Source organism: Poecilia reticulata, linkage group LG12 (genome assembly GCF_000633615.1).
Source record: "Poecilia reticulata strain Guanapo linkage group LG12, Guppy_female_1.0+MT, whole genome shotgun sequence".
In the NCBI taxonomy this organism is placed as follows: Eukaryota; Metazoa; Chordata; class Actinopteri; order Cyprinodontiformes; family Poeciliidae; genus Poecilia; species Poecilia reticulata.
The window spans coordinates 549,404-570,053 of NC_024342.1; the positions used below are offsets into that span (position 1 = coordinate 549,404).

Genomic DNA, 20,650 nt, shown 5'->3' on the forward strand with positions numbered 1-20,650 from the left:
AAGGGAGAGAGAGAAGAGAGAGATAGATACATAGAAACCCCGAGTCCTCCCCATTCTCCAAACTACCCCAACTCTTTCACCAGCTTCTTCTTTTAACTCTTCCAGAGGAAAACAACAAGTTGTTCCCTGGAAAGCCATGACATATATTCATTCTAACAACTCTTGGATTTGAACCGGGTCATATTAAGATGCCTAAGCTTAGCTTAGAGAGGAAGGGCAGTAACTTAACTACTTCCAATAGGGCTCAGCTGTTCATCCTAAGAGCAGGGCCGTGCAGAGACCACTAAAGGGGCAGGTGCTCAAAAAAAAAAAAGGGGGCACATCTAACCTCATTCTAGGACAGAATATTAACAAAGCCACTCAGCTTTAAGAGTTTAATAAACAATGATAAATTACAAAATTGTGAGATATACAATCATAGCTAATGAACATCTCTATATAGAGCATAACACTATGCATATGTAAGATATTTTATTAGTCATTTCTTTCTGCAGGTCTACTTTGTTATAGTAAAGTATTTCAATATTCAAACCCACAATTTAGCAAGATATGTAAATCAGAGCTGGACCACCAGACATATTTTGTCTTTACAGAATTAGACTATTAAAAATATAAATAAGGGCACAATGCAACCTTTTAGTGACTGTAATCTATAAAACAAGAGCTGCCTGTTTGCTGCAGTGGAGATGAAGATGGTCCATTCAGGAAAGCAGAGCTGCATCAAACTTTAACGTGGAACTGCAGAAAAAAGACAAAAGCAAATATTTAATTGTTAATGCAGGCCATCATGAGAAAGGCCTACTGAGTTTTGCTTAAAAAAAAAACTTTTAAAAAAATGTAAATCACACATTTTTGACTCGAAGTTTTTTTGGGTTTTTTTTTGTGCAAAACAAACTTATTTGCGCTTGTCAGAAATATTTTCTTGCTATTCTAAGTTTTTGTTTGTGACTCAAAGTTTTGCTTGTGATTCTCACATGAGTTGTAGGCAGGAACTAAAATCACAACAAAAGATTCCTGATGTGTGCAATGAGTTATTTAATTAAAAAAAAGTTTTTTAAACAAAACTTTGTTTTGTTTTTGGTTTTTAAAAAAAGGAATCATTACAATTCCAAATGTTTTGATTACAATTTTATTTTACTTAACTGAGGTTAGTTTTTTTTTCATTGAATAATTGGGAAACAAATTTAACTTCATACTCTGCGAACCAGACCCTAAACTTACTTAAAGTCTGGATTGTGTTTTGTCCCCTACATTAATGACACACTTTTATTACATTCATTTTATCCATCATGGTAATTCAGGGTGAGTTATTTTTAATTCTAAATGAATATCCTTGTTGGACTTTTAAGTGTTATTCTCCTTCAAGATACATTTACCTAACGCTGGAATAAATAAAATGTACATTATACAGCAAAGGAAATTAGACATATATTCATTATGGAGATGATCGGTTTTGGATGGGCGATGTGCCCCTATTGCGTAAGCCATACTAAAAAATGACCACTATCATTAAAGATACAGGGGAAAAGCTTTTTAGTTATCTTGTTTTGCTAACAAAGTCATTAGCTATCAGATAGCTAATAGCACAACAACAACAGCCTAATGTCTGTATGATAAGAATAGTGAATTGATAGATCAGAACAGTTTTTCCTCACCTGGCTGTCTCCTCCCACTCAGTAGTTCTTCAGAGAAAGGCAGATGCAGAGGCCTGTCAGTGTCTGTTGTATTTCATTACCTCTCTGCTTAAACCGCGACTCCGAGCTGAAGCAGAAACGATACTTCAACGTTTTCCGTCAGCTGACAAGTAGCAAGTCTACTCCACTTTATTCACCAAAAACKTTTTTTTTAATTCACCAAAAACTGTTCTGTAATCTGGAACGTTCGCTACGTTGAGCTCCACAGTTAGCCGCCTCATCTCACTGCGCGAGAGGCAACTGCATCATGTGTCACGGGCAAAAGGTCAAAGGTAACAAGGTGACCAGCTTATTATGTTATACAAAAAAGAAACAAAAAAGCAAATAATTTTAGCACATGTTTTTATGTGTCAGAAGAGGGCTTAGAAAATAATACCAAAAAAAAAATTTGGACCAAAAGGGCACTTGGGGGCAAGGAGCAAAAGGGGCATGTGCTCAAGCACCCCACATGCCCCCTCTGCACGTGCCTGCCTAAGGGTGACCTGCTTTTTCATTCTCTGCTCTGGAGTAGGGACTTACTTTACTTTAGTACAAGTTTAAGTTATAAAAAACAAAAGCTGGAGCATTTCTTACAGATGCATGTAGAATATGTTTGACTCATCCAGAGCACATGACCACATTGTAAGGTTGAAAAGTGTCTTTGGACAAGGTTTTTTCTGTTTTTCTCTGGTACACACACTTTTAATTCACAGGATTTTTCCCCCCACAAAGTAAAGATGACACCAACTTAATAATAATAAATAATAATAGGTTATATTTATAGTGCCCTTTATATCTTTAAATCTCAAAGGGCATGAAACAGGAACAAAACAAGGAATTGCAATGGATAAAATATTTTAAATAAATGGATACATCATTAAAAGAAATTAAAATCAATATCTAACAAAAAGAAATGTCTTCAGGCAATTTTTAAAACAATCAGTGGATTGTGGTGCCTTCAGAGTATCAGGTACGGCATTCTATAGACGTGGAGCGACGGTAGAGAAACCAGATTGAAGTAGAGGTTATTGAGTTTTAGGTAATTTTGGAGGTGGATGGCAACTGCTTTCTGTAGCACTTTGGATATGAAAGGCAGATTGGAGATGGGTCTGTAATTTGAAAGGATTTCTGGATGCATAGTAGGTTTTTTGGTGAGTGTAATTATAGACTATACATGCACAGCAGAAAGACACAGGAAGCAGAATTCAGTAAGTGATGCACCGTTGCCATACTGCTTATCGTGGATGATGGCTTCCTCTCTTCTTTGGGCATACGCTCTCCCCTAGAATCATTCTCCCTCCAGACTCTTTGTCTCTCCCCGTCAGTCATGTAATGAATAATTCTTCTCAAGGTTGAGTTTAGTTCACATGCGTCACAGAATATTTCACAATGAAAAACATCACAGATTTTCCAGAGTCAAACTAAAATAATCCAGTTCATTAAAACAGACAGCAATTCCTCCAAACGGCTCAGATATATGACCAATAAGTCCCTCTTTAAGCGTCCAGTTCATCCCAGATATACCATTCAAGCTCACCTGTGTAGAGCGGTGGGTGGGGCGTGTGTGCATGTGTGTGGAAGAGAAATGTTACTCACGCTGGCCAAGCTGTGCCTCAGGAACTCTTTCCCTGATGATGCGGCATGCATCATAGACCATTGTAGAGGGTTCAAACTGCATCGTTTTCACCACATTCCCCACACCAATTTTTAATGACAAGGCAACCATGATTGCTGCTCCGCTCTGCCACCCACTCCACACCTGAAGAAGAGACAAAAGTCAGCCAGGAAAGTCATTTTGCAATCAAAAATGTCAGATTTAATCAAAGTTATCCAAAGAATAAACACTGCCAATGAATCTGAAGATGAAGCTGTAGAGATGATGCTTCATAAATTTGACAAACTTTGGGCCCAACCAGACCCAACCGTTGATCTCTTCCCAGTTTTACTCCGGTGTGTCGATCAAAAAATCTCATTTATTATTATGCAAGTACCACAGATTGTGACTCAGTGTACTGTTGAAAAATATTTTTAACTTCGCTTCAGGAGACCATATTTATTAAATATTACTTATTTAATTATTTATTATAAATTGCTGCACATATAAGGGGGTGGCTCCTTTTGAGATACTGATATGCCCAAGCACCTGGGATGCTTGGAATTCCTGCCTCCTACATATTTTTACCTTTTAAATCACTTTTTTTTCTCTTCTCACATTATTGTTAGTCATCATAACTCAAACCTAGTGGAAACCCAGAAAGATTTCCTGTGTTTAGGGACACCATGTGAATTGCTCTTCTGATCTTGTTAAACAATCCCATAATCTTGTGCTGCATCTGTTACATGACTGAACAAATATCCCATAGCCAACCTCCCTGCCCTCCTGATTTACATAAAAAATGGCAACAAGATAGAAGTAAACATCAGTCAATATTGGTATCAGACCGATACAGATATGTTAAAAAAATTAACATTGGCCAATACCGATGCTGATGTATTGTGCATCTTTGGAATGAATTAGAGGGGAGATTAATTCCCCTCTATTTCCAACATCATATCCTGACCTCACTAGTGGTCTTCCTGGTCAGAAAGACCAAAGAGGTTTTTTCAACAAGACAGTGGGAAACCAAATTCTGCTGGCATGGATGAGGAATTTCAACATAATTTCAACATGGATCTGTTGTGCCATCTTTTTAATATTCTGTTTTGTGGACTTGAGATAAACAAATTGTATAATACCATGTAAAAAAGTTCAAACAAGATCAAACATCTCATGTTGATACCATCTGCAATAAAATAAATTACAGAATTGTATTTATTATTAATTTCTGTTTCACTCGTTACTTGCATATTCAAAGTTCAGAGCACTGAAATAAATACCTGAAGATAACCACTGTGTTACAGACTGTCCAGTCAGATGTTGAAGTTGGGGGTTGAACACGTCCTAAAAGAAAAATGGAAACCATGCTATAATTAGTTTGAATAAGTACAAATGCAAGTGTGACATACATAAAGCTTTCAATTCAAAATAGCTTCCTCTTAAATCTACATTGCTAAAATATTTTGTTTTAGACATTTGCTTACATATATCTATAGTACCAGTTTGTGGTATGGGCAACCTCCAGGGCAGCATCTTGTGGGGGCAACATGAGACACCCTTACCCCCTCCTTCATTTACAAAAGCATGCTTCTACTGTGCATCAGTAACGTTCACAAGCTCTGACCCAGGTGCACTGCCACACAGGTGAACACACATTCCTGACAGCAGAGTCAGTGCACAGAAAAACAGTGGGAAAAACTTACAAAGCAGGCAAGGCTACCAGCTTTTTTTTTAAACCTGCTGAATTTAATTTTGATGGCAGCAGCTTGCTTTCCTGCATGTCACAGCGGGAGTAACTTTCCTATTCTTGGTACACATGGTGACAGTACAATGCAAGTAGAGATAGCTTCAGTGCTTAATGCTCTGTAGGTTTTACCAGAGACACAGGCATGGTAAAAACACAGTTATTCTCATCAATATAGACATGTAGCTCTCACCTGGAGTCCTTTTTTAAAAAAAATTGTAGATCATTTTATTCACAGAGGGAGTTCTACTTTTTTATTTGTCTGGTGCTTATATCCCAACACAGCTTTAACAGTTCACATCTCTATGGTGAACTTCCAAAATACTGACAGCTTATTACATGACCTACCACAGATAAAACCACACTAAACCACTGCAACACCGTTTCAAAAAAAGCACATCACTGTAGATCACTTGGTTCTTCTTTTTCTCGCAACCTGAGACGGTCCTCACACATGGACACAGTTCAGAGCAAGGCCCAGCAAAGATCAAACTTCCTACAGCAATTCAAGTAGTACACAACCTTCCTTTGCAGCTGCTGGTCATCTTCTACACTCTCATTACTTAGTCTGTTGTGTTAATGTCCATCACTGTGTGGTTTGTCTCATCCACAAAACAGGACAGGACCAAACTGCACTGATCAATCAGGTATGCAGAGGGCCATCAGGGCTGACCTCATCTCCATCCACCCTGTCTCTCTGATGAACACAATGAGCACCCTATAGGCAGAGTGGTCAGTTCCTCCACTGTCAAACTAAATATACATATTTGAAGTACCACAAAAAATATTGGATGTACATACACATTGTTCTTATATTTAACTTCTTCCAATGTTTACAGGGTTTCCCCCAGTGTATTACAAGCCTGGCGGGCCACCAGGCTTTACCTGCCCCAAGGTATGAGTCAAGTTTAAAAACTACTGTGTTGGTAGGGGTTGGACCAATTAGTCAACTAGTCGACTAGTCGATTCTTTTCTCTGCAATGACTTTTTTTCTGGGCCAGTCGACTAGTCGCAATCACATGACAAAACAGATTTTTCCAAGGAAATGAAAGAAGGTGGACTAGGTGAGTTTGTAAGAAAGCTCAAATTGTATAAAAATGTAAATAATTTAACAAAGAGAAACTGTAAATTACAGCATAGGCTCCCGCAATAGGGGCGTTGCGCGGCGCCCCGCATATAGAGACTTTAGCCCGCGGTAGTCTGGAGTCCGACTCCCGTCCTCCATTCGCTGGGCCCAACATGCCTCTCTCCCCACGCCCCGCTCTCTCTGCTCCCTTACAGTCAGATTGCTGTCAAATAAACTAGTGCCGAATAAATCCTTTAAAAAAAAAAAGACTACCGGTGTAATGTGCGACAACGCGTCATGATGTCAGGCTTTTTTATCCCTCAACTACCCCCAACTGATCAGCGTCACCTTGCGTATTGAAGCCTGGCAGCTCTTATAAAGATATGGTTTGACTACATCTGGAAACTAAGTCCAAGCTTCATCCTGAGGGTCTGATAGAGGCGATCTCTGCCGCCGTCTGCATGTCGTCAAAGTCAGCAGAGCTTCCTGCTGCGCATCTGGCGGAAAAGCAGCAGTTGGCTTCGTTGAATTCAACTGTAACCAAACGGAATCCGTTCATAATACGTTTGGTTTGTGATGTTCCAAAAGCGCCATTGTGGTCAGTGTGATAATTTGACTCCGATACGAGTAGCTATCCCGAGATAATCAGTATCAGCCGGTGTTTGAAAAAAAAAAAAAAAAAAGTCAAATCCGACTTTGTGCAACAAACTTTTCTCCGCCGCTCACGAAGAATGATGTGTTTATTGCTCTTTTAATTCTGCATAATAGACTTAATAAAAGCCGGAGAAGGGGAGGGGGTGTCAATATTTGCAGTAAAAATAGCTGATAAAGCCTCCAAGTAGTTGTGAAGGGTTTTTGCGCTTACGTCACAGCGACTAGTCGACATCGACTCGACTATTATGATGTAGTCGACCTAAAAAATATGTAGTCGTTCAACCCCTATGTGTTGGTTCTGCTTCCAAAGCTCAATCTGAACTTCAAATATAGATGCGCGTTTAGAGGTGTGCACTGAGCGTGCAGTGAGAATGATGTATCTTTGTGAACAAAGCATTATGTGTCCCATGTGAGTTTACATCTCAACACGCTGACTGTGTTTGCACTGATAAAGATTAAGGATGTGCTCACTGGTTAGTGGACCAGTGGTTCAGCCCATAGAGGAGATGTTGCGCTGTCTGGTGTAATTTTTATTTTACCTAATTTTATTTTTGGCGATGCATCAAATGCACCATATCAAGTTCTTTCAGGCAGAGTTGAAGTGCAACCACGCATACATCAGGAAAACTGGTCTCACAAAGCTTGGGCAACCAAAACGGTCTCTGGCGCTTATTAAAAATTCAATAGACATGAAATGGAAGAGCTACTAAAGCCACATAAATTAAATCTCCAGTTTGTCACTCTGTATCCGGGGTCGGTCCAAGGTTGCATGAGGCCTTGTGCAAAATTTGATTGAGGGATCCTTCTTCCTGCTAAGAACATCAGCACCATTAACAGCATTTGAAGACAAATTTAGTAAATTCTAGTTTAATTGGCCAACCTTAAAAGTAATCAGTGATAATTGTAGTTTTCTGAGATCCTTTTGTGAACACAAAGCTCAAACTTAAAGCATCAGATTGTAGCTGTGGTAACAAAACAATCTAACTATGAAGATTGTTCTTTGGACTTTTACAAAGAAAATTTGCCAGCTCCTTAAAGTTTTAAATTTAAATATTAAACAATTTAAAATCTTTTAATTTATCTATGCTCAAACTATTAAATCAAATTTAACAGCATTGATATTCTCAATAAATAAATTTTACATTTCTATATCTGTGGTTGGTGTTAAAATGGGACCCCTGAAGGCCTGGGGGGCCATAAGCAGCTGCTTACTTCATTTTTGCCATGGGCTGGTTCCAAATGTGATCAGTATTGCATCATGTTTTTAGATCTACTGACTGATTGATGATTTAATTTGGATTTATCAGAAGTGCAAATAACCGATATTTATTTTAGTCCTATTTTTTCCATTTGTTATTTTTAATATGCTAAGTTGTGTGTTTGGGAATTGTCAGTAAGGTCTTCCAATGATATAATTACCCAGTAATATTTTAAATTTGTTAACATCTTCTAATACAAAAACACAGTGAGTTACCTCCTCGGTGCCCCAACCACCAGGTTTAACTAGGTGGTCAGGGCACCTCATTTCTGGAGGTGCCCTGGTTTTCATATTTATATTTAACATGTGTATGCTGTGAACATGTCAAACGAAAGTCATATTTCACACAAACTTGGCCAATAAAGTTTATTCTGAAAAGACATGGTAAAGACTTTACATTAAAACTTATGACTTAATTTGAGACCAACTTGTGACTTGCAAAATAATGTCTTGGCCTCTCTCTGTAGCAGTACTACAACCTCATTACATTTCAACAATGAAGTAAAAATATTGGAGTTTCAAAGTATTAATATAAAAGTTTAAAACAAAAATCTGTAACAATTATCAATAACTTGCCTTAATCAACATAGAAAAGCACAAATAGTTCATCTTGCTACTAGAATAGTATTATATATATTTATAATAATGCTAACTGCATTTCATTTAGTTATTTTGAGTTTAATCCATAGACTTATGCAAATAAGTACAACTGATTATGAGCTACCATTCTGCTCTTTCTTTAGGAATGAAACATCTGATTTTGCTGGAAATTATAGTCGAGCTATTTATTTGGGAGTCCAGCCAGCTTCCTTACCAACTGTAGTTTTAAAATAGCTTAATGAGCATACTCGCTGCAGTTCCGTGTGGATGCTCATACATAATGTGTGGGCATCAATAAATATAAACATTTCTTGATGAAAACACATTCATAAGGAAAAGCATAAAAATACATAATCAAAAATAAGAGCAGAAATATGTATATAAGTTGTGGTTTTCCATATTGGCACACCTCACTCAAAGAAAACATGTCCGTAAGAAACCAGACTTTACTTCGACAAATCTTGAAATGTATTTTTCAATCAGAATCAGACCCAAACTACTGATACTTGTTGCAAAATATCCATTTGTTCTAGTTCAGTTACATCAATTTACTTGTTTGTTTATACTGGATATTTACTCAGTTATTTAGCTATTTTGAATATTGGTGCAAGTGTTGTTGTTGAAATGAGACAAACCTGAACTTCCACAGCTCTCAAATGACATGTTTCTTTTGAGATCAGATGACCCAATGCCTCTTCCTGTTTTTTAAAGGCCCAAAAATACCATAAAAGGGCATTTCAGACATCCATATACTCCCAGCTATGATTCAGCTGGGAGTATGGAATCCTGTCTGTGCAGAGCTAGTTTGACTAAAGGAAGATAAAAAAAAGTTCACTATTCCAAAAGGCTGCTTATTTAAATCCTGTTTAAATACAGGATTTAAACTAGGTTTAAATACAGGATTTAAACAAGGTTCCCTAAACCTACTGCTCTTCCTGTACAATTAATATCAGTCAAAGCAAACAGGAAATTTGTCCAAATAACACGAAGTCTGGAGACTTTTGAAATTGTGCTGTTAATGTCTCCCAGTCCACCCAGAGGAAGTGCAGGGTCACAACAGTAATTACTGTAGTTACTCAGGAATGAGGAAGTGTATCAACTGAGAAAACAGCAAGTGAATAAGTATAATCAAATTTTTATTCGATATTTGAAAATTTAAAGAAACCAGAAAATAAAAATGTTTGTCAAAAGTATGCATCAGAACAGTTACCTCTTTGTGGTTAATATATCTATAGCAGCAAGCTGTCAATAATGACTTCCAGCTTAAAAAGCTCTAAACTTCTTCCATAGTGAAGCTCCAGCAGCCAGTTGTCAGCCTGAACCAAACATCCGCTCTATTTCCGGCCCTCAAATGTCACACAGTGGTGTCTCTATCTTGTGCTTCAGGTTTGGCCATGATATATTGAGTGACAGTGCAACTGCTCACAAAAAACATGCTTATTTTTAAAACTTTTCTTCTACAGAAAACTACATTTATTATAACTGAAAGCTGGTCATTTTTGTGATGCATAGAATCTACATGCCAAGCAACTTCCTGCTCAACAATAGATTAAATTCTTTTAGGTCAAAGTGTTCAGGTTCTTTTAGCAACAAAGAGGTAAAAATGCCCTTTTGAAATGAAAAGCTACAGAGATCCATGGATGTTAAACTGTTATACTTTCTCAACATTTTGCATAAATAAATGACAGTGCATCAGTCATTCAAATTGTATATTGGACTTTAATTTGCATTGGACTTTAATTTGCATGTACTGTGTTTTACAACTCCTTCTGACAAACTGCTGATACTGATAAAAACCATCATGTACCATCCATTTACAGTGAATCTGATTACGGTAACCTGAAATAAAGTTAATTTTACCAACATTTCCATCCTTTAGCTAAAGGATTCCAAAAAACTGAACATTTATCTAAAACTGATGGAATGCTCAAACAGACGCAGGTAAGGGGAGCTCCCAAGAGGCTGACAGAAACACTGAAGGAATTTCCTAAAAGTACTGGCTGTGTACATGTGACAATCCCTCTTACAATTCTCTGTATGTTCGGGCAAAAGAGTGATGTCGTAAGACAATCCTTTTCTTTTGAATATGGTAATAAAATACATTTTGTTACTATATATACCCATGTATAGTAATAAAATGTATTTTGAACTTTGATAGAAATTTTTTTTTCCAAAAAAAAGAATGCGTTTTACTCATGTTGAAATCATATGAGGTTCTTTATTTTACAAACATGGTGAAAGTTTGTTTTTAAAAAGGTTGGTAGGTAGATTATAAAATGCCACAAAGTTATGAAAATATAAAAACAATTTGCTTTGACTTCGTTTAAGAGTAAAAACTAGAAGTTTATAAAATACCAGTATGGGAAAAACTGTGTTTCAGTCTTCTGGAGCTCAAACGGCAGCATTGTTCTGACATGTTTTTCATTTTTTGGAGTGAGCCATTTTCACTGCTCGTCGTTTGCTCGGAGTTCTTTGAGTTCTCTTTTTAAAGTTCACCTCACAGGTTCTATGAACATCAGCCTTGAGACAAGCCATGAGCACAGAGTAACTAAAAGGTGATTAAGCAAAATAAGATGTAAAGGAAACACTGCAGCTTTGTTTCTACTACATTCAGCACATGATTCTGTTTTCTTTATTAAACACAAGCTAGTTGGTAACTATGCTGAAAGTTGTCTAATTTCTATTGTCTGGTAAATAAATATTCCAACAAATTTAAATAGTTAATTTTGTTTAATTCGAAACACACAAATAAATCTTTTATAAGGTTCCATTCTCTAGAAGTAATCCAGGATTCCAAACTAAGTCTGAGGTGTCACTTAAATTCCATGATAAGTTCCTTATCAAGTCTGAAGGCTGGTGGCTATATTTTTAGTATTGGACAAAAGAAAAACAGCAGAGATTGTCATTATTTTCTATAGAGGCCCACCACAGCTCTGCTACGACTGTTCTTCTACAGTTCCTGCTTACCACAGAAACTTTACCCCTGCGTTCACCCTTAGCTAAGAGGACAAGATAGCACCGCGAACAGTAAAACTAAGACTAGTTGAGCTGAAGACTGTTTCAGTATGAATTCTAGGTTCCCATCTTGTGTGGCTTGTGGGCTCCACCAGCACTTGTTGACTTGCTGCTGCAACATAATGCAAGCAGGGCAAAGTGATGCTGTTGGCAGGTAAAAGCAAACCTCGCTTTATTTTGACAGTTCTCCCCCTTTCTTAAAAAAAAGTTAAATGGAGGAAAACATAAATTGGTTGAATGGCCTTGTTGACAGAGTTTCACTCTGATGTCAAATCCATGTTAAAAATAAAAAATATTGTTTGTAATAGTAAATTATTTAAAATAAATTGTGTAAATTCTTTCAAATGAATTTCCAAATTTTACAGATTGTTTATAAATGTTTGTTTTGATTAACACTGTTGGTTGTTTATATTTCGTTTGATTTAATAGTATATGTAGTTTTCTGTTTATTTCATACCACGTCAGATGCCAAAACCAAGAAGGGCAGGCCTTAGAAAAGCTGCCAGCTATCAGTTGTACCAGTGAATGGCTGAAAAATAACTCGGCGAGATTCAAATGTTTATATAAACAGACAAATACTGTGCATTCCCCTGGTGAAAGTAGCAAGGTACGTTTTGTTGTATTGTAAGCCTATGTTTCATACTTTAATGTTTGTGTAATGATAGTAAATTATTTGAAATAAATTGTGTAATTTATTTAAAATTGTAAATTATTGAAAGAGAATTTTCTAAATTATGAATGTTTGTTTTGGTGGTTTATATTTTGTTTCACAGTATGTGTACTTTGCAATGTTTGTTTATTTTGTATGTATCTCACATCTTGTGATGTAGAGATACATACAGTAGCCCTCATTGGCTACTGTAGCCAATGAGGGTAGGTCCACAGAAGGAACTGACTGTTGTCAGAGGAAAAACAGGACAGGTCATGATGAACACCATGTCTGGTACCATGCCATCACCTTCCATTCATTTTTTTTAATTAATTTAATTTGTGCTACTCCTGGTGGTAACCTCTGGAAGACTGCTGGTGGATTAGCAGTGTCTACTGGAAGGCCTGATGGAGCACAGCTGTTAGTCAAAACAGCTTGACTGCATTCTGCTGCTATGAAGAGGAATTCAACAATGGAATGCACTGGAATAGCAGCAGGAAAACACAGGCACAGGGAGAGACCCATACATATGTCACCAGTAGATGGTTTTGGGTTGTCATCAATCCAAAAGCAACTAAAAAATATGAAGACAGAGGTCCTGTGGCAGAGAGAAGATAACATGTTTGTAACACTTTTAGCCTTAGCTAAGCCTACAAAAACAAAGCAGGGCAAGTCTGTTTCTATTTGGGTGCCTACATTGAATTCCATGGCCTGTGAACATTTGGAATGACATTTAATGGAGAATACCAATTAATCTCTGTTTCAGTCCAGTTTATCCCTAAATAAGACTGGTTGACAGAAATCATCAAAGTGTTTGCAAAGTCAACAAGTTCTAACCGTGTCAAATTAGTCTCAAATTCATTGAGGGTTGGTGCTGTTCAACAATCTAAATCAAACAAAACAGAATATTTTAGGTCTCAGTAGAGAATGGCAGTTTGTTGTGTCTTACCCAAAAAACTCCCAAAAGATCCAATTCAATCTTCAGTTTGATTCAAGGTCAAAATATATTCCACAAGAACAGAGAAATTTGTTCTTTTATGGACAAAGTGGCAACAACAAATTTCTTCTGGCCAAGAAATTTTATACTTCACAAGAATTAAATTTCTTGTGAAATTTCATTCAACCTAGAGCAGCATTTGTACATGTTTCTGCCCAGATGATGTGTCCTCAGGATAGGAAGGTCAGTGTTTTGATCTCCAATTTCTTCAACTCGCATTTTGAAGTTTCTCTCTGCAAGTCAGTGAATCTCATTCTACCCCTGGTGTTTTTATTAGTGTCTGTGTGTAACAGAAAAAGCAAACAGACTAAAGAATAGAAAGACTTAAAATGCTGTTGGAATTTGCTTTGCCAACAGGTTACTTCAAATAAAGCTTAATACTAGTATCGACCTGAAAATGTTCTGTCAGTGCATTTCTTTTATAAAGCTAGACTGAAACCAGGAGCTTATCAAGTTAGTTGCAATAGAAAAGTTGAAGCCTAGTTTTTTCTGGGTATTACTGTCTCCCTTATGAATACACTGTGTCCTTAATGTTGGAGCAAACAAAGTGCAACTACAGCAATTTGAATGCATGTTGGGCACAGCAGTGGTGCAGGGGTTAAAGCATGGCCCATGTTTGCAGGCCTAAGTCCTCTATGTGGCTGTCATGGGTTCGAGTCCAGTGATCTTTGCAGCCTCTCTCAGAACCTGCTTTCTGGTCAGTTCAATAAAGGACATCAGAGCCACAGACAAAAATTAAAAAAATCTGGATGCATGTTGTTTTTTGCCCATTGGATATTCTGGTACATATGAGGTAAAAATAAACATAAAGACAAGACATGAAAGTTCACAGTGTAACAAAGTTGGAGGAAGCTTCTTGGTACTACAACAAATCAAATGACCAAATTACCTGGTGTAATTTATCAGATTGGAGTCTGTGCTTATTTGACATGTTGAGAGAGTTTCATCACTATATCAGGTCAGTCCTCGTTCTAAGCCAGTAACAAACGATTTTTTAGCTCGAACTGCTGAAGCATCAATTCTAGTGTTGGAAAACAGATGCAACATGAGCACAACTGTGCCACAAAGAAGGCAACATTGAAGATGCTCCTTCTACCTTCTAAGCATTTAGGACCACCTTTTAACACCAGCCCTAAAACAGAACTGCTCATTTTGTTCTGAAGTGGTATGTGTCCTCTGCATACATGCCAGAGGAATAGATTTATATTTCAACACAAACTTGTAAAATCATGTCAAAATCAATTCGAACTCAAAGGACTAACTGAATTCCTGAAAGAATTAACAGTGAGTAAATTTCTGAAGCAGGTTTGTTTATTACTATACTAAATCCCACCTGAAGATGGTTTTATATGATCCAAACAAAGCAAGGCGTCTCCTCAGTCAGACTGAACTAGTCAGGTATTTGATGAGTGTTGAGAACCAGTTTGCTCTCAAAATAAGTCATTTCTTATGCTGGAGTAGTAGCAGGATTTCTTGTTGTGGCCAAATATGGCTTAGTTATACCAACACGCCATCCTGTGTAGCAGACTGGAATGAAAAGCAGGTTTCCTTAACTGGTGTGAAACTGTAAGCCCAGTGCTGACAGCCATGTTTCTATGTAGCTCCTCTGTCACCACATTTACCAACTTTTCAAACTCAGACCTTTTCCTTCACTCTGTAAATGTCCTTAAGTTTTTCAATTTAAAGAAGCAGTCTTTTACAATGATGATACATGACACACTCATGCAGTACACACAAGCTCAGCACATAAAAACATTTTAATCACGTCAAAGACAGTCCAGGGGCCTCATGCGTAAAAGAGTTTTATTTATTTTATATTTATTATTATTTTTATTTTATAATTATTTATTATATATTTTTATGCCCTTTTAAGACTATAACTGGTGTTTAAATATTGTCAACAATATCTTCCAATAATATGATTAACTAAGTCATAGTTTCAAATTTCTTGTCAACTTGTAATATTTTTAAAACACAATAATACACTGGCTCATGGTGGACTGCTCCTCTCTGGGGAAGACCCCAAATTAACATCTCATGTACATAATAAGAACATATACACATAATCTTAGCAGCTACAGGGCCTCTGCAGTCATTCACTAGATATGTCTTGAGTTGGAGAGGTTTTAATGTTTACTAGTCTGCTGAGTGTCTCTTAGCAGTACATAACTGTGTGATGATTCAGGTGGATCTGTTAAACTGAGCTTCTACATTGTTTCAGTTTAGGTTTTAGTCTATATGATTTTCTTAAGTTGTGTCCTACTTCACAATATTGAAAATTATTGCTAATTTTCATATAATGCCACTCTTTATTAGGTTTTTAGCCTCCTATCACCATAGGAAAAAACAGCCAGATAGGAGTGCTTCTCCCTGCTGGTAGTAACAACCTTTTCAGCAAGTCAATGTTCCGGTTAGGCCTTCTAGTGAGCCATCATATGATCCAGGTGTGTTAAACCAGGGAGAGAACTAAAACATCCAGGATGCTGGCCCTCGAGGACCGACTTTGGGCACCCCTGATCTAGTACATTCTAATCATCATCTGTTTGAAACATGAATGAACAGTCTACTTAGCACCATCAGTCTTCTGCTGAACAGTAATGCTGTGGAATCCAAAGCTCCACTAACTGAGGACAATTGTCTCCATACTTTTATTAAGATAATTATTTAGATTAGGTCAATGTTAGAGGTGTGCCGATCGATCGGCCACCAATCATAATCGGCCGATTTCTGTGAAAAAGTGCATGATCGGTGATCGCCGATCACGGTCTCTTGTTGCCGATACCGATCACCTGCTTCTCATTTCGCAGCCTGTCTGTGCAGCTGGTCTCCTCTTCCCTTCACTCTGCGCAAACGCGCAGCAACAAATCCTAAGCGATGTGGAACTATAACGCACTGAGTGAATGGGGAAGTTTGCGTGTTACAGCAGAAAATTGAAGCACGTGGGGGAAGCAGGTTAAAATGCATCAGCATGACGAATCTAATATGGCATAAAAACAATGTCATACTTGACGGAGTTTGGCTACATCGAGGCTCACTGCAGTTAAAAAGACATATGGAGGATCAGATAGCAGGTAAAGCAGCGCACAGCTACAAACACTCACCCAGATTAGCATGACGGTCAGAAAGCTAAACAAATAACCTGCAAAATTATTTAAGTCTTCAAGCTGCGATGTAAGACGCTGGTTCTGCTCTCGCTGTTGAACCGCTGCTACGCTACAGGTAGTAATATTTCACAGACGGAGCGCCGCTTCTGCTCCACCTGGTAGTGACTCTCACACCGAACCTCTGTTTAAAGCCGCAGCATCTAACTTAAAAAATACATTTTACATACGTATTAAAACTTTCACTGCCCTAACATGAGACAGATAATCTCTAAAAAAAATTATCGATCTCCTCCCTGCTCTGCATAATTACTCCGCTCAGTCAGAAACAGCCACTCAGAACTAGCAGTAATCAGCTAGCCGCCATGCTATCAGGAAGTTTTCATTCAGTAACTGGATTGTTTATTGTAATGGAACCTGTATTTGCCTTTGAATGTTAAGTTTTATACTTGAATTTTTTGGCAATGTTGAGAGGTTTTATTTTGACTCTTATTATTTAGTCTCTTCAGAGCCTTCATGTGTTTTCAGTCTGTTAAAGATAGTATTACCGATAGTACAATTTGCACAATGCCTGTTTTGTTTTGTTCTTGGAAAAAGTTATTAAAAACAAGTTTTTGTCTAAATTAAGGTGAATTTATGGTTCCTTTTTCCACATAATGTAACCGGTAGTGCTTATGATTAAAAAAATAATAATTATGTGATCGGTATCGGTGATCGGCCCTCATGGGTGATCGGAATTGGAATTGGCAGAAAAAAACCTGATCGGCACATCTCTAGTCAGTGTTTCTCAATTCGAGCCCTCACGCCCCCTGCCTTATACGTTTTAGGTCAGTGGTGTCCAAAGTCGATCCTCGAAGGCCGGAATCCTGCATATTTTAGTTCTCTCCCTGGTTTAATGCACCTGGATCCAATGATGGCTCATTAAAAGGCCTAAGAAGAACATCGACATGCTGAAAAGGTTGTTACTACCACTAGGGAGAGAACCAAAACATGCAGGATGCATTTAGCACCATATGTCGAGGATCGACTTTGGGCACCACTGCTTTAAGCGTTTCCCTTCTGACACACACCTGGCTTGAATTTGTAGATGATAAACAAGCCTCTGCTTCAATTGATGGCTATAGAGGTCATACAATCATTTGAATCAGCTGTTCTGGAACAGACCTGCATCTAAAATATGTAAGGCAGGGGGGCTGAAGACTAGAACTGAGAAACACTGGATTAGGTTAGCAGCAAAATGCATCTAAAAACTGACAGCCTGTACTGAAAACAATGTTGGGGTTAAATCTTCAGGGTGATACAGAAGCAAAGGAGAAGAGAAAAAACTTTTGGAAATGATCTGCAAAATTAGGTACAGTAAAGCAGGATACCATGAAGACCAGGTTACAGCAGTCTGCTGTTCAAAAGCAGCCACTGTTAAAAATGCTGCAGGCTTTCCTCTTAGTGCTGTTATATTGCAAGTTTTGCAAAAACACATGTGACCAGAAGAGAGACTAAATGTCATCTGGAACACCTATTTGTTAAAAGCAGATATCCTAAAAGGCATTCTAGTGGTGGGTTTTTAACCTAAAATTTGTAAAACACATTTGGTATGTCAATTGTTTTATAACTCCATCCTGGGCCCGGTGTTAAATGGCCAAACATTTTTATGTGTGGGTACAAACCTGAGTCAGAGAAAGAACTCTGATAATTCCACATGAACTTTCAATAAAGCATGACTGGCTGGGATCAATAAAGAAATCACAATCTGTGGCTCTGTTTTGGAAAATAGAAGAAGAAACCAAGAGACGCTTAGAATAAGTGTTCACCAAATGCACATACTGATTTGTTTGGCACCGTTTCTGATTTTTAAATCTGTGGCACTGTTTGAAAGAAAGTCTTTCAGTAGCATTTTGAGTGATTTATTTAAGAGAGAAACATTAGCCAAAGCTTCTGCTTGAATGCAGTTTATTTCAAAATAAGAAAAAAACTAAACACTTAACATAAATGGCGACGGCACTCCATAAAACTTCTACACCAGACTAATCTTTAGATAAACACGACTTGCAAACCATTACACCTAATTACTAGAAAGCAAAAAATCTGAATTCAGATTATGTCAGTTTGTTTCACTTGATCTGAGTGGAAGAATTCACAGCCAGAGGCTACATTTCTGTCGTGCTGTGCCTGGTTAAACACGCCCAACAATCTGAGAGCTGAGCTGAGCTGAGCTGAGCTGAGCTGCCTACACAATGAGAGTTAGGAGCTGAACTTGTAGGTCATAAAAGGCGCAGTGAGAGAAGAGTGCATGGGCGGTCTCAAAGGCAAGACCTTCTTTGAAATACGGAACTTTCACAGACTCAGTTTCAGAACAGCCAAGACTGAAATACACACGAACATCTTGAGCAACATCCCACAGTAACAGCCTGAAAACGCAAACAGAATGTTCCACTATAATACAGACCAAAACCTTTAGCAGAGAGAGTGTGTGTGTGTGTGTGTGTGTGTGTGGGTAAACTGGTGATGGTGGAGCGGAGGGCTAGCGTCGGTGTGATTCGGAGCCGTTTCCTCATTGTGTAACCGAACCTGTCGATTTTAAAACGCGATATCTAGTGTTGTCTGAGAACGCCGCAGGTGTGTCTGCTTTATTTGGCTAAAGTTTTGCAACTACAACTTTCTGGTGACGTCAAAAACGTCTTGCAATAAGTCTGGAAACTTTTGAAGGTTAGAAACATTCCCTCTGACCTGAGCGCCTCACTGCTGTCCAGTCGACGGCTCTTCAAGCGGCGAAGTCACGTCCGTAAAAGTTTTTCTCTAACAGTTTTCCAACAGAATAAAGTTTTAAACCAGGGGAAAGGCCCAAAGCGACTTTTCTCTCCCCTCCCTATCCGCTCCGAACTGGGGTGCCGTTGCCTGAAACTCCACCCTGCTTGTCTACGTACAGAGGGCGGTGTTTTTTCCTGCCCAGATTGTTCTACTCATGTTAGCTTATTAGTAAACCACTAATGAGCAGCTATTCCCTTAATAGAACTATGCATTGTTGCATTAACCAACTGCAGGGTTGTCCTCGCGCAGGAGGACTGTACTCTGACTGATGCATATGATAACAGACATTGACTTATGACATACTCCCGACGACATTCGATCTTATATTAATTAGAAGAACTGATAAGGATGTGGCGGGAGACAGTTAACAGCGCGAGGACCAACACACACAGTGACATTAATCCCTGCCCCCAACCCAGATTTATATTTTTGGTGTAGATGCTGCTGCCCGTTATTCGCTTCCTGTTCCGTTGACTGTACAGGAAGAGAAGTGACAGCTAGTCCACTAACAAAACACTGAATTATCCCTTTTCGTGGTAGCAGTTCAGGTGTTTCAATGAAGATATTAGAAGCCTGAACAACTTGCTGCTTTTAAACTAGACAGAAGTTGCCGTTTTTGAAATACAGAATTTAAACACAAACTGCTTACTTCGTCACTCTGGATGGAATAAACTTGGCTTGCACTAACCTTGGTGTTGTCTATCAGGGTAAATATTGCCAACATTTGAAATATCTTAACAGAATAATGGTTAAATAAATAAATAGTCCATGCATTTGTTATGCTAAGACTGGACTGGTTCTTTCAGGAAGCCCCAAAATTTAACAGTAATTTGAACAATTGCTTGTTCAGTAATTGGTTGATCTTTTGACCCTTGAACTTTTATTAAAATCTTCAAAGCCAAAGCAGCACAAACATTTTTTTGCTGCACATATTGTTTGATGAAGATGTTTGTTGAGGTAGGAGTTCCATTGCTAAATCTGCTATCTCTATTCTTCTGTCAGACTCTAGAAGTTGCGAAATGTGCAGAGGCTGAACATAGAAGCAGGTTGAGATGGTGTCAGTCCCAGGTCCTAAAGGCCTGTGCCTTCAGGGATTCTGAAGCACCTTTTCAACTTCATCGTGACCCAAGACAAAGTGTTTTGGAAGAGATCCAAAACACTTTGTCGTGGTAGCTCAACAAGAATCTGTTCTTTAGGCTGTTCTAGAACCTCTAAAGATGATTGCGCAAAGAACATTGCTTCATAAATAAAAAAAAAAAATCAACTTTATGATTTACATTATTTAAGAGATTGCAATTCTAGAACAGAACTTTTGAAATACAGAACACAGAATCATACAGACACACGTTTCATCCTCATTTATTCCCACTCTATATGTGTATACAAGTCTGGTTTAATGAATCTGGTGGAACATTAATACATTCATATCTACATGACATAAATAAACATAATTTGTGCTGTACAACCATCAACACTGGAAAAGGTCATGTG

At 38.0% G+C, this 20,650-nt stretch overlaps 1 protein-coding gene across 1 annotated transcript in view; it reads right to left on the minus strand.

Moving 5' to 3' along the window:
- tln1 (talin 1) overlaps positions 1-19,239 on the minus strand; it is an 84,353-nt gene extending 65,114 nt beyond the window's left edge. Inside the window, exons 1-3 of the mRNA XM_017307714.1 lie at positions 19,079-19,239; positions 4,551-4,614; positions 3,270-3,432 (exon numbers count right to left, since the gene is read on the minus strand). Of these exons, the coding sequence (XP_017163203.1) occupies positions 3,270-3,399 (130 nt within the window). The 5' untranslated portion in view covers positions 3,400-3,432; positions 4,551-4,614; positions 19,079-19,239. The remainder of the gene's footprint in view (positions 1-3,269; positions 3,433-4,550; positions 4,615-19,078) is intronic.
- Between the last annotated feature and the right edge of the window lie 1,411 nt (positions 19,240-20,650).